General features: G+C 32.9%; 2 protein-coding genes and 1 long non-coding RNA gene across 5 annotated transcripts in view; 1 reads left to right on the forward strand and 2 right to left on the reverse strand.

Moving 5' to 3' along the window:
• Nucleotides 1-13,764, forward strand: part of LOC144855353 (GRAM domain-containing protein 4-like) — a 100,818-nt gene that overhangs the window by 56,445 nt on the left and 30,609 nt on the right. The gene's annotated exons all lie outside the window — the stretch shown is intronic.
• LOC144855366 (uncharacterized) lies at nt 3,788-4,949 on the reverse strand. The gene is made up of 2 exons (XR_013614797.1): nt 4,859-4,949; nt 3,788-4,539 (listed from the first exon to the last, which is right to left on the reverse strand). It is a non-coding gene; the product is annotated as an uncharacterized LOC144855366 (long non-coding RNA).
• Nucleotides 4,963-10,957, reverse strand: LOC144855352 (uncharacterized). The gene is made up of 3 exons (XM_078713187.1): nt 10,572-10,957; nt 5,114-6,573; nt 4,963-5,083 (listed from the first exon to the last, which is right to left on the reverse strand). Coding segments are annotated over exons 1-3 (1,764 nt in total). The 5' UTR covers nt 10,874-10,957; the 3' UTR covers nt 4,963-5,081.

Raw genomic sequence — 13,764 nt, forward strand, 5'->3', positions numbered from 1 at the left:
GGTTACATCAGGTGGTTAAAATCAGTACCGAGATTCTAACCAACTTTATATACCATCGAGTAAACATTCCAGAAATAACGCGCGATTTACCGAATTTTGCCCGTATGTAAATTTATATATAGAAGATAGAAACTTTAAACCACCACCCAGTAACAACACCAAAGTAAATAAATAACTAGAATTTAATTCGTCACTTTGACGAATTATAGGTGATCATTTTTATCATTTTACTGAAATTAATTTTTTTTTAAACATGCACGTACGTTAACATACGATCGGAAAATGTTGATGTATGCCATCCTATTATATGCTTATAGTGCTGAGTTGTGCCTATATGCCATATACAATATGTACAGTATATACTGTATATCTATATACAGTGTAGCATAGGTGAAATTGCGGGACACATGTTCTAATTTTTTGGCATGATGACGTTATCAAACTAAACTTTAAGATGACAATTTCGAAAGATAATTAATTGAGCAAAATAATATAAGATTTGGAAAACAATTTGGCACGTAGAAGCGCTGTGCGCGCTCTTTGAATTGTGTATAACTTTGACGAAAAATATGAAAAAACTACTTTTTCACTTCAACTGGCCATATGTTAACGTCACAACATCCGATAGGCTTAATTTTTATATGAATAAATATCTACATTTCATCAGCTTTCATAATAAATTATAATCATCAAGGTAACCTTCAATTCTGAAGAGCTGTAAGATATTCAAATTTACTGCGAAGGTGAAATTACACGGCCTACGTTATTCAAGTTTTTACGCGTGATGACGTCATTAAAATGAAGATAGTGTCAACTCATGATAAAGATAATTAATTAAGCAAGCACATACTGAAAGTTGTGCGAAATTCGAGCACACATAACCAAGATGCGCTCTGTTGAATGTGATAATCTACACAAAAAGATAACAAATCCTAATTTTTAAATTCAAGTGGCCATTTGATGACGTCAAAACATTTTGTACGTAAAATGTGTACATGAATTCATATCTACAACTCAATGGCTTCCAGAATAAGTTAAAAAAATCGGGGGTCATCTTGCATTCTGAAGAATTATTTTCATTTTAAAAAAGACCTATTTTTCACCATTTTCAGAACTTTTGTAAAATAAATGTGCGCATTTTGTCATTTTTAACGTGCTCGTATAGCGTTATTTTAAGTCGGAACTGACTCAAATTTGGTGAATGTACTAAGGATGGTGAGTAGAATGAGATTTGTAAAAAAAATTCATATTTTTTACGCTTTTTAAGTATCGCGCGCGCAAAAACGCATTTTTGCGCAGTAATTTTTTGAAACACGCAAATGGCCTAATTCATGCTCTAAATTGATCAAAACTTAATTTTGAGCGTTTTAAATTTTTAACGCGCGATATCACGCGCATGAACCTACGTGCGCGTGCGTTTTTATTTGCTAATATTTTTACCCTTGATCTGAAGTTTACGTGTAGTGAATTTCATTAATATGTGATAATGAATTATGGAGATATGATTGATAATGTGATTTCGCAAAATGGCGTATAAATGTCGTCACGGATGAGTGATCACGCTGGAAAGCTTATTAGGATTAAGTTGTATTATTTGAAAGATATTCTGAAATTTTTGTAATCATTGACATTAAACTTTTTGAGATAATTGTTACACAAAATAGTGTACAGAAACAATAAAAAGAAAAAAAATAATAAAAAAAAAAATAATAATAAAGATTTTATACAATAACAATAGGTGATCATTTTATTCTAAATGATCACCTAATAAACGATAAAGTGAGAAACATATTATAATGGGTAAACAATTATTAAAATCAGTTTGAAATGCTCTAATCAAATATAATTTGAAATTTGTTGATATGATATGATTGTGATTTAGACAGACAAGTGTTTCAGATAGTTATTAATATCATTTAATGCCGAGTGACTAATCCAAAAGACTTATTAGGTTAGTTAGTCTTAAATTCTGTCTACACAATCAGACTTAATTATGTGACAAAAAAATGAGATGAGCCGATATTTGGACATGATGATATCATATCACTACCATATTTGAGCATATCACTATCATATTTGGGCACATCAAACTTTTTTTGTCAAATTAGTTTGAAAGTGTAGACAGAGCTTACAGAAATCTCAGCTTATGAATCTTCTACCTCTTGTTTTTCATCATATGTGTTAGTAGTGATGTAGACTGTATCTCTTGGACAATTGTAATAGACATGCTCTTTGGTCACTTCTGCTGTAACATTATTATAGACATGTTCTGCTTCAGCAACATCATCATAGATGTATTCTGTTTCACTTGGGTGTGTGTCCATTACTTCAGTGACACCTGCCGCTATTTGATCACCAGTGTTTGGCATCTGATTTCTTTTGTACAGTAAAGTGATTATTATAAGTATTAGAAAAACAATAACTGCACCAAGAGACAATCCCATGATCATAGCATCCTCCAGTTTAAAAGTGTTTTTGCTCGTTTGATGTCTAGTTCCACTGTTTGTTGTTGTCGATTTGTCTGGTTCTGTTGTTGTTGACTGAAGTGTTTCATTTACTGTACATCTTGCAACATCCTCCATCCATGTGACCCTACATTGGTATATTGCCACTAAATCTTCTTCTTGAAGAGTGAATGTGTAGATCAATGAGTGTTCTATAAATCTCTCGTGATCAAGGTATGATATGTCTCTATGCAAGACCAATAAATCATTTCTCCACCATTGAATGCTTATTGATGGATTACCTGGCTGTGTTGTACAGGTCAGGATAACATTTTGCCCAATTAAATCTCCCTGGTAACCAGTAACAGTACAAAGGGGATATGGTGCTGGTGGTGGATATTGTATAAACAGAAGGACATGATCAGTTATATCAATTAATTTGTTGCCAGAACTAGTTGCTATTACTTCACATTCATACTTATTTAAGTGAAGGAATTGTCCAAGCCCTCTTGCGATTGATATTGTAAGTTCAACTTCAGTGGAGTTGTTGAGTGAGTATGCCAATGCTTCTTGTCCAAGGTCAGAGGTTAATAGCATTCCATTTCTGTAAATCTCTGTTTTATTTCCAGTATAATAACTTCTTCTATACCAGATGATGTAATGTTTCTCAAAAAAAGTTTGATCAGTGCATTTAAGGTCAATTATGTCACCTTCAGTCAGTTGTCCAGGTTCTTGTTGAGTGTACGTTATAAGACAGAGAAACCATAAAATATTAACAAGAATATTTCTCCCCATGACTGCAATTTGTGATCATTTATGCTTAATTCGCAAACTTTATGGTATTTAAAATTAACTTCCTTAAGTGGAATATTCCATTAATGTAGAATAAAACTTTTGAATAATTCACTTTCTTAAACATTGTTTTTATTTGTTAATATTTTTTTTTATCTGTAGTGATTTAATATATTTAAATGTGTGTTCTTAATCCTATTCATTATGTCTTTTTCTTTCTGCTTAGGAACTTTTTGTTTATTCGCAAAGAATATACCAAATTTGGTATACTTCGCTTAGTCTTTTACATGTTTATTTACTAAACAAAACTGTAGTTCTTCTTTTATCTGCTTTTGTTTACACGATGTTGCCCTAATAATAGTATGGAATATATATTCACAGACCAATGTATTCAGTCAAATAGATAAATTGTGACATCATCATTACAATACATTATTGCTGCTCAGGATTATCTATAAAATTGAATATTGTAATGGGGTAATTTAAAACAATAATAATAATATAATAATATCGTACTGTTCTTTGGAAATTTAGTATAATTCCTATAATAATCTTTAATAGATAGTTATGATTTCTCCACAAATATTACAAATTTAATTTGATAATAGATAAAGCAACTTATGTACTTTTATTTTTATTCTACATTTTGTATTTCATAGAAAGTTCTTCGATTTTTTTTAAAAACACAATTGAGGTGAACAAGTGTAACTGTAATCAAGTAAAGTATATTATTTTTATAGCAGTAGCAATACAATTGTTGATAAAATGAGTTTTAAATAATTCAAAGTTAAAGTGAATGCTCAAAGAAAAGTCTTTGCATAATTATCAAATATCTAATAAGCTAATTCTTGACTAAAGTATATGCACTGTAGTCAAATAAAAAAAAAGGCAAAGTTATAGTGAATGCTCAAAGAAAAGTCTTTGCATAATTATCAAATATCCAATAAGCTAATTCTTGACTAAATTATATGCACGGTAGTCAAATCAAACATCTGAAAAGTGTATAAATACATCAACTTGATATATATAATGTTGTTGCATTTATTTTCTTGATAGTTACACACCTTCATAAATGTTGTTGTCAATCATTACAGGGTCATCTGCTGTTAGACATTCAGTCTCCTTATCTTGCTGTAATTTGCTCTGTGATGTTGAAACATCAGTCGCACCTTCATAAATGTTGTTATCAACCATTACAGGGTCATCTTCTGTTGGACATTCAGTCTCCTTATCTTGCTGTAATTTGCTCTGTGATGTTGAAACATCAGTCGCACCTTCATAAATGTTGTTATCAACCATTACAGGGTCATCTTCTGTTGGACATTCAGTCTCCTTATCTTGCTGTAATTTGCTCTGTGATGTTGCAACATCAGTTGCACCTTCATAAATGTTGTTGTCAACCATTACAGGGTCATCTTCTGTTGGACATTCAGTCTCCTTATCTTGCTGTAATTTGCTCTGTGATGTTGCAACATCAGTCGCACTTTCATAAATGTTGTTGTCAACCATTACAGGGTTATCTTCTTCTGTTAGACATTCAGTCTCCTTATCTTGCTGTAATTTGCTCTGTGATGTTGCAACATCAGTCGCACCTTCATAAATGTTGTTGTCAACCATTACAGGGTCATCTTCTGTTAGACATTCAGTCTCCTTATCTTGCTGTAATTTGCTCTGTGATGTTGCAACATCAGTCGCACCTTCATAAATGTTGTTGTCAACCATTACAGGGTCATCTTCTGTTGGACATTCTGTCTCCTTATCTTGCTGATTTCCCATATGATCTATCTGAGCAAAGGTGTAAATTTCATTTCTATTTTGTCTGTCAGACGGTTTCTTCAGTTCAGGTTGTAGGATAAATTCTGGTTGATCCTTTGAAGATGGTCCATCACACACTGGATTATCCTCTGTAGATAATCCCTGACTTTCGTTGGAATCCTGATCTTTCCTTTGTATCCAATACTTCATCTGAACTTTATCACCATCTGTTTTAGACTTTCCTTTTTTAGCTCGTTTCTTCAAGACAACACAAATTACAAGAACTAGAAGGCAAGCACAAATAACAGCTGGAATTGCTAATAGATATTTTAGTTTGTCTGTAGATGTTATATTTTCTTGTATTTCATCTGTAGCAACTGATTGGGATAGACTTGCAGCAGTTGTGTCTAAAGCTTTGGTGATCAATGTCTCTGGTATTGGTTTGGTTGATCTCCCTGGTGCTGGTGTGGTTGATGTCTCTGGTGTTGGTGTGGTTGATGTCTCTGGTGCTGGTGTGGTTGATCTCTCTGGTGCTGGTTTGGTTGATCTCTCTGGTGCTGGTTTGGTTGATGTCTCTGGTATTTGTGTGGTTGATGTCTCTGGTGCTGGTTTGGTTGATCTCTCTGGTGCTGGTTTGGTTGATCTCTCTGGTGTTGGTGTGGTTGATGTCTCTGGTGCTGGTTTGGTTGATCTCTCTGGTGCTGGTTTGGTTGATCTCCCTGGTGCTGGTTTGGTTGATCTATCTTGCGTTGGTTTGGTCAATGTTTCTTGGGTTGGTGTGGTTGATGTTTCTGGTGTTGGTGTGGTTGATCTATCTTGCGTTGGTTTGGTCAATGTTTCTGGTGTTGGTGTGGTTGATGTTTCTGGTGTTGGTGTGGTTGATGTCTCTGGTGTTGGTGTGGTTGATGTCTCTGGTGTTTGTTTGGTTGATGTCTCTGGTGTTTGTTTGGTTGATGTCTCTGGTGCTGGTGTGATTGATGTCTCTTGCGTTGGTGTAGTTGATGTTTCTGGTGCTGGTGTGGTTGATGTATCTGGTGCTGGTGTGGTCGATGTATCTGGTGTTGGTTTGGTCGATGTTTCTGGTGTTGGTATGGTTGATGTCTCTGATGTTAGTGTGGTCAATGTCTCTGGTTCTGTTGTTACTATTGATTGTATCTCTACTGTACATTTTGTAACACTTTCCATCCATTTGACCCTACATTGGTATGTTGCCTCAAAATCCTCTCTTCGTAGGTTAAAGGTATAGTCCAATGAATGTTCTGTAAATCTGTCATCATTTTTGTTTTCTACATTTTCACTCCGAACCATGACTTCATTTCTCCACCATTCAATGCTTATTGTTGGATTACCTGGCTGTGTTGTACAGGTCAAGTTAACATTTTTTCCAATTGAATCACTCTGGTAACCAGTAGAAGTACAAAAAGGATAGGGTCCTGGTGGTGGATATTGTATTGACAGAAGGACAAAGCCATCTATATCTATTAATTCACTACCAGTACTAGTTATTACTTCACATTTATACACATTTAAGTGAAGATATTGTCCAAGCCCTCTTGCGATTGATATTGTAAATTCAACTTCAGTGGAATTGTTAAGTGAATATGCTCGTGCTTCTTGGCCAACTTCAGAGGACAGTAGTGTTCCATTTCTGTAAATTTCTGCTTTGTCTGCAATATATGTAGTTGTTCTGTACCAGATGATGTGATGTTCCTCAGTAAAAGTTTGATTAGTGCATTTAAGGTCAATTATGTCACCTTCAGTGACATCAATAATTGTAGGCGAGTCTCCTCTCACAAGTTGTCTAGGTTGTTCTTGAGTTGTCTGATGTACATTTATTATGAGTGAAATAATCCACAAAATATCAACACATTTACATCCCACCATGACTGCAGTTTGATCTGATATTAAGTTGTAAACGTTTAAATTTTTCCAATCTTTTTTTATTTAAGATACTTCCTTATAAGGAATATACCATAAGTTTCAAGAAAATTTGAATAAAATAACAAAATTAACAATCATTGATTTATTCCTATATATGTCACAGTTTCAATCAACATTGTTAGTTAACCAAACAAAAAATAAGACAAATAAATTTATCTCAAATTTTTAAATTGTAATTTAATGGTATATTTCAATTTAATTGTCTTAATATAATGGTATATTCCTCACAACCAATGGTAATTATGTTCCTTCTATATACCGGTATTTGTGTATGTATATTTTTTTCCTCACACCTTACACTTACATCATCCAATCAGGAAGTATCATCATGATAACTTCCTATTTATGTATGTTAATAGTGTTCTTGTTTTATACATCTATGTCCAATAGAATCTTTGGAGTTTGATATTCGCTAATCAGGTAACATTGCATTATACAAAATAATGGATATTCCATACGTTGAAAGATTGAGTAATTGGATAAAAAGTTAAATAATTGTACTATTGAATTCTTACAAAGCATAAGTTTTCGTTTATGTAAATGAATCTTTTGTAAGCCTAGTTTGCTGTGAAATGTCTCTCATATCCCTTCCTGCCCAGGTTTATTTTGTAAGACTTTTTTATTGTTGTGCAAACTATAAGTCAGTATTTTAGTTTTTAATAGAGCAAAAATCCCTTGAAGGTGCAAATGCACTAAATAACGAATGTCATGTGACTTTCGTTGTCCAATTAAATCACTAGATTCTACATAGACGATATGAATAAAAGCTAATTGTATAGAAAGTATTTATATTTATAGTTAAAAGAAAACATTATTTTTGCATGTACAGTGTACAATTCAGTGCCTGAAAAAATGATTGATTTATGTTGATATATTTTCTACATCTTATTAAAAATTAACTAATAGAGAGCATTTTAAACTAGAAAGACAACAAAGACATTATGTTAAACCAACTATTATTAATTCAGTCGCCACATTTTGGTTTTTTTTCGACAATTTTATATCTATATCTATCTATCTTATTTTATTCTAAATATTCAACTTTTGTACTAAGTGTAAACTATTTAATCAATCATTGCCTCCACCAAATTTCAAAAGAATAAAACGTTGAGGAAGTTGAAGTTAGAAAAACATTATGTAAAAATAAAATTAATGTAATAATCAAAATTACTGATTTAAAGGTATAATTATATAATTGATTATTCTCTGGAATATTATATGTAACATACAATATAATATATTTATCATATTTGCTACTTTGTCTGCCAACAGTTTTTAACAACTAAAATATAAAGCTCTGGGATATTATAATGTAACATATCTATCATCATAAAACAACTATTTTAATATTCATCATATATTTGATTGTCCTCCATTATGTGACTATCTCTAACTCCAGTGTTTTTGTTTATACCCTTTTCATCATATTGTGTACCATCAAGGTAGGCATGGCTTCCTTTAGTGTCATGGCGTTCAGATGTGTCACCTTGCAAGCCTTTGGTTCCTGAAGGATTTGGTTCGTCCATATATGAAGCATACACAGAGTTTTCTTCTGTCACATGACTATCTCTAACTCCAGTGTTTTTGTTTATACCCTTTTCATCATATTGTGTACCGTCAGGGTTTGCGTGGCTTCCTTTAGTGTCATGGCGTTCAGATGTGTCACCTTGCAAGCCTTTGGTTTCTGAAGGATTTGGTTCATCCATATATGAAGCATACACAGAGTTTTCTTCTGTCACATGACTATCTCTAACTCCAGTGTTTTTGTTTATACCCTTTTCATCATATTGTGTACCGTCAGGGTTTGCGTGGCTTCCTTTAGTGTCATGGCGTTCAGATGTGTCACCTTGCAAGCCTTTGGTTCCTGAAGGATTTGGTTCTTCCATATATGAAGCATACTCTGGGTTTTCTTCTGTCACATGACTATCTCTTAGTCCAGTGTCGTTTATACCAGTTCCATCAATCTGAATCTCTGACCCTGCAGTAACGCCAGCAATTTCTGGGATTGTTCGGATACCATTACCAGTACTTTTACTTTCATCTTCAACTGGTGGTGTTCCGCTAGGTGAATCTGTAGCATCATGCAAACCTTCATAGATTTTATTGTCCACGATTACGTGGAGATCTTGTGCTAAATATTTGGTACCTGCTTCTTGTTGCACTTTGACATTTCTCTTTGACTTTGGAGTCACCTGTGTATATGTGTTTGTTTGTTTCTGGATTGGTCCTTGATTTTCATCATCATCTAGTCGTTGGTTCTTTTCACCTTGCTGCAATTTAGGATTTCTCTTTAACTTTGGAGTCACCTGTGTGTAGTCATTCTGTGATCCCTTACTTGTTGCATTTTGTTTATGGGATGGTCCTTGATTTTCATCATCATCTTGTCCATCTACTCTTTGGTTCTTTTTGACTTGCTGTAATTTTGCATTTCTCAATAACTTTGGTGTTACCTGAACATATGTGTATGTTCCACTCTCTGCTACAGAAGCTATATCTGATTCTGCTTTCAACATTTCTGTTCGATCATTTTGTGACGATTCACCAAATGCAGTATTATCTTCTCCAGATATTCTCAGATCCTTATCAGAATTATTCTTTGAGTTGTCCTCCTCGGTCAAATTTCCGACTTGCATTTCGTGATAATCTTTAACAGATTTTTTTCGCTGAAGTCTTTTTTTAAAAGCACAACTGCCAATTGCAAATACTAGAAGACAGACACAACCAATAGCTGCTAGTATTATGAAGTAGATTAGCTTACTGGTTCTGTCTGTGGTATCTTCTGTAGGTGAGGTATCTTTTATAGCACTATCTGTTGCTAAGGATTGCTGCCATATCTTTGTATTCAGTGTCTTATTTTGATTTTGTATAGTTGTAGTGTTTACATTTTCCAGAGTTACTGTGCTTTTTGGCTTAATAGTTTTTCTATTTGTTGTTGATAATTCTGCTCTGATTGTAGGTTGTTTATCAGATGTCGATGGTGGAAGGATAGTAGTTTTACCATCTGTGGTCAGTGTCTCTGTTGTTGGCTCATCTGTAGCTGTGGTGCTACTAATAATAGTTGTATGTTGTACTGTAGTCACTATAAAGGGTGTGGTAATCTCTGTTGTTTGCTGAAACATTGATTCTGTTGTTGCAACTATTGTTGTTGACTGAGATGTTGTCATGTGACCTGTTGTTGCCCTTTGTGTTGTTAACTGAGATGTTTCTTGTACTGTACAGGTCAAGACAATGTGAAACCATGTCACCCTACATTCATATGTTGCCTCTAAATCTTGTTGTTGAAGAGTGAAGACATAGTCCGAAGAGTATTCTTTAAATCTCATGTTAGTATTATATTCTACATCTTTACTCACAATTCTAGAATTATCTCTCCACCACTGAATGCTTATTCTTGGATTGCCAGGCTGAGTTGTACAGGACAGTGTAACACTCTGCCCAATGGACTCGGCATTCTGATAACTTGTAGTAGAACAAAGAGGATATGGTGCTGGTGGTGGATATGATGCACTCACATAGATATAATCATGGTCTGTTTCAAATAACACTGCATTGGTATTTATTTCTTTAACCATGCATCGATATCCATTCAGATGAATGAATTGTTCAAGCCCTTTAGCAATTGATAATGTAAATTCATAGTTGGAGTTGTTAAGTGAGTATGCCAATGCTTCTTGACCAAGGTCAGAGGACAGTAGTGTTCCATTTCTGTAAATCTCTGTTTCATCTTCAGTATATCCACTTTTTCTGAACCAGATGATGTAATGATCCTCAGTAAAATTTTGAGTAGTGCATTTGAAGTCAATTACTTGACCTTCACTTGTAAAAACAGTTTCACCTCTTTCACCATTAACAACTCGTCTGTTTTGCTGTTGTGTAGTTAAATGTACATTTACAACAAGCAGAATAATACACAGTAATCCAGCAGGTGTATCTTCCAACATGACTGTAGATTTTAATGATTTTTATTTCAATTGTTAAGATTTTATATAAAAATGATAACTTCCTTCTTTGGGACATACCATTCTTTTATATTCCTTAACAAGTTACATAAAAGTTTTAAAAGCAATATTTGTGAACTTTTAAGTGCATATAATTCGATTTGTTAAAATTATTGAATGTTGTATATGTTTTTTAAAAATACAGATTGATTATAATTAAATGATAAATATCGACTTTATTTTAAAAAATAAAACTATTGATTTCAATGAATGAGTAATTACTCATGCTTTGTAGATCCTATTGTAGATGTGTGTGTTTAAGGCACGGACTCTTTTGGTAAAAATGGTTTTGTCTTTTTCAACAAAATATTCTTAATAGTGTTACTCATGCAGAGAAGATTAGATTTCATTTCAGAGAGTTTTTCCCATATAATACATTTTAGTGTCAGGGGAAAGTAGTATTATTATCCTGGCTTTACAAATTGCTTTGTATAATAGCCAGTTAGGAACATGATATTATCTTTGAATAAAGGAATAGCCCCCTCATCTTATAAAAACCTTATATTTAGTTATTAGCCACAGAGGCAGATTATCAGAAGTATGAACCTTAAAGATTAGGAATGAACTTTCTGACATAAGAATACAAATTTTAAAAATTGAAAGCCCATAATTTCCTTATAACATATTAACAATCTTTTCTTTTGTTTTAAAAGAAAAATAAAAGCATCACATAATAAAACAACATCTCATCACTATACTTTTATTCAGCAATACTTTTTGAAATACAATTCTGAAATTTTTAAATAAAGAAACCTTTTTACTCTACAAAGCTTGATGTTCTGTTTTCATATATGTTGGGTATAAATACAATTTATGAAGTTTTCATTTTCCAGGTTCTGAGTCTATTATTATGGTTTAAATGGAATTAAGTTAATGTTGCAGTCATTAAAAAAATTAGTTTATTGTCTGTTATTGGCCTGTAAATTATGGTTATTAGACAGTTTATATGACTAACATCATTGATTTCCATAACATTGTCTTTTGCCAAAATCGGGTAACATAGTTGCCATATCATGTGACTTCTTAGTTCTTATCACATGATATGTCAGGTGATAATGGCCTAACAATCTCATACTTTACATCTTCTGTCTGCTTCTTTTGTTTTTTCAAATGTTTTGTAGTGTTGATGTAGATTTTCTCTTCTGGATCATTATAATAGATCTTCTCTTTGTTCTCTGTTTTGTTGCCATCGTCAGAATTGTCATACACATGCTCCATGTTTGTTTCTTTAGTAGCTTCCTTAACATTATCATAAACATGTATTGTGTTCATATCTTCAGTGCCTTCCTCAACATTGTCATAGACATGTTCAGTGTTCATTTGATTTGGTTTGTTGTATATGTCTGTTACTTCAGTGATATCTATACACGTTTCAGCATCATTGCTTGACATTTTATTTAAACAATTTCGCTGGTACATGAGAAAGATTATTAGGATTATTAGTAGAAGACCTGCTCCAAGAGACAATCCAATGGTCAAAGACTTCTGATTTCAAAGTTGTTTGATGGACAAAAGTAGGTCTTGTATGTTCTGCTGTAGTTTCAGAAGTAGTATCTAACATCTTGAATTGTGGGTGTAGTTCTTCTGGTGGTTTTTGATGGAATGTTTGATTGTATCCTAGTAGTTGTGCTGGCTGAGGTCAATGTCTGTGTTGTTGGCTTGTCTATCCCAGAAGTTCTAAAAGTTGTTTGTGGAACTGTACCTTTTTCAGTAATTGATAAGGAAGTTTGCTTCTCTGTTGTTTGCAAAATCATTGGCTCTGTTGTTGCAGTTGTTGTTGACTGAGAAGTTGTGGTTTGGTCTTTTGTTACCCTTTGTGTTGTTATTAAGTTGGATTTTCCTGTACTCTGCATGTTGTCACAACCGTGTTAGCCCATGTGACCCTGCATTCATATATTGTCTCTAAATCTTGTTGTTGAAGAGTGAAGACATAGTCCAATGAGTATTCTGTAAATCTCATGTTACTATCATATTCTACATCTTTACTTACAATCCTAACAGTATCTCTCCACCATTGAATGCTTATTCTTGGATTGCCTGGCTTTTTTCAAGTCCTTTTGCAATTGATAATGTAAATTCAACTTCAGTGGAGTTGTTAAGTGAGTAGGCCTGTGCTTCTTGTCCAAGTTCAGAGGTCAGTAGTGTTCCATTTATGTAAATATCTCTTTCAACTCCAGAATATTCAGTTAATCTTGACCAGATGATGTAATGATCCTCAGAAAAGGTTTGAGTTGTACTTTTGAAATCAAGTACATGTACATCTTCTTGTGTAGAAACTTGTGAATTTCTTTCTCCACTAACAACTGCTATTTGATCTTGCTGTAAAGTTAAATGTACATTTATAACAAGCAAAATAATACACATTAATCCAGCAGTATCTGTATCTCCCAACATGACTGCAGGTTTTAATGATTTTCATTTCAATTCTTAATATTTTATATAAAAATGATAACTTCCTTCTTTGGGACATACCATTCATTTTTATTCTTTAAAAAGTTACATAAAATTTAATAAAACATTTGTGAACTATAAATTGCATATAATTTGATTTTATAAAATATACATATTGAATGTTATATATGTTTTGATTTAGTTTAAATACAAATTTATTATGATCAAATGATAAATTTGATAAATAAATCCACTTTTTAAAAAGAACTATTTGATTGCAATGAATACATTATAATTACTCAAGCTTTGTAGATCCTATTGTAGATGTGTTTATTTAAAGATGTATTGTCCCTTCAAGCACAAAAAATGAAGGTCAAAATATTCTAAATTTAAATTGACCATATCCAAAGTAATATTAAAGTTTTCACTTTAAGTCGAAAATT

The sequence above is a fragment of the Antedon bifida genome, chromosome 11 (assembly GCF_963402885.1).
Source record: "Antedon bifida chromosome 11, ecAntBifi1.1, whole genome shotgun sequence".
Taxonomy (NCBI): domain Eukaryota; kingdom Metazoa; phylum Echinodermata; class Crinoidea; order Comatulida; family Antedonidae; genus Antedon; species Antedon bifida.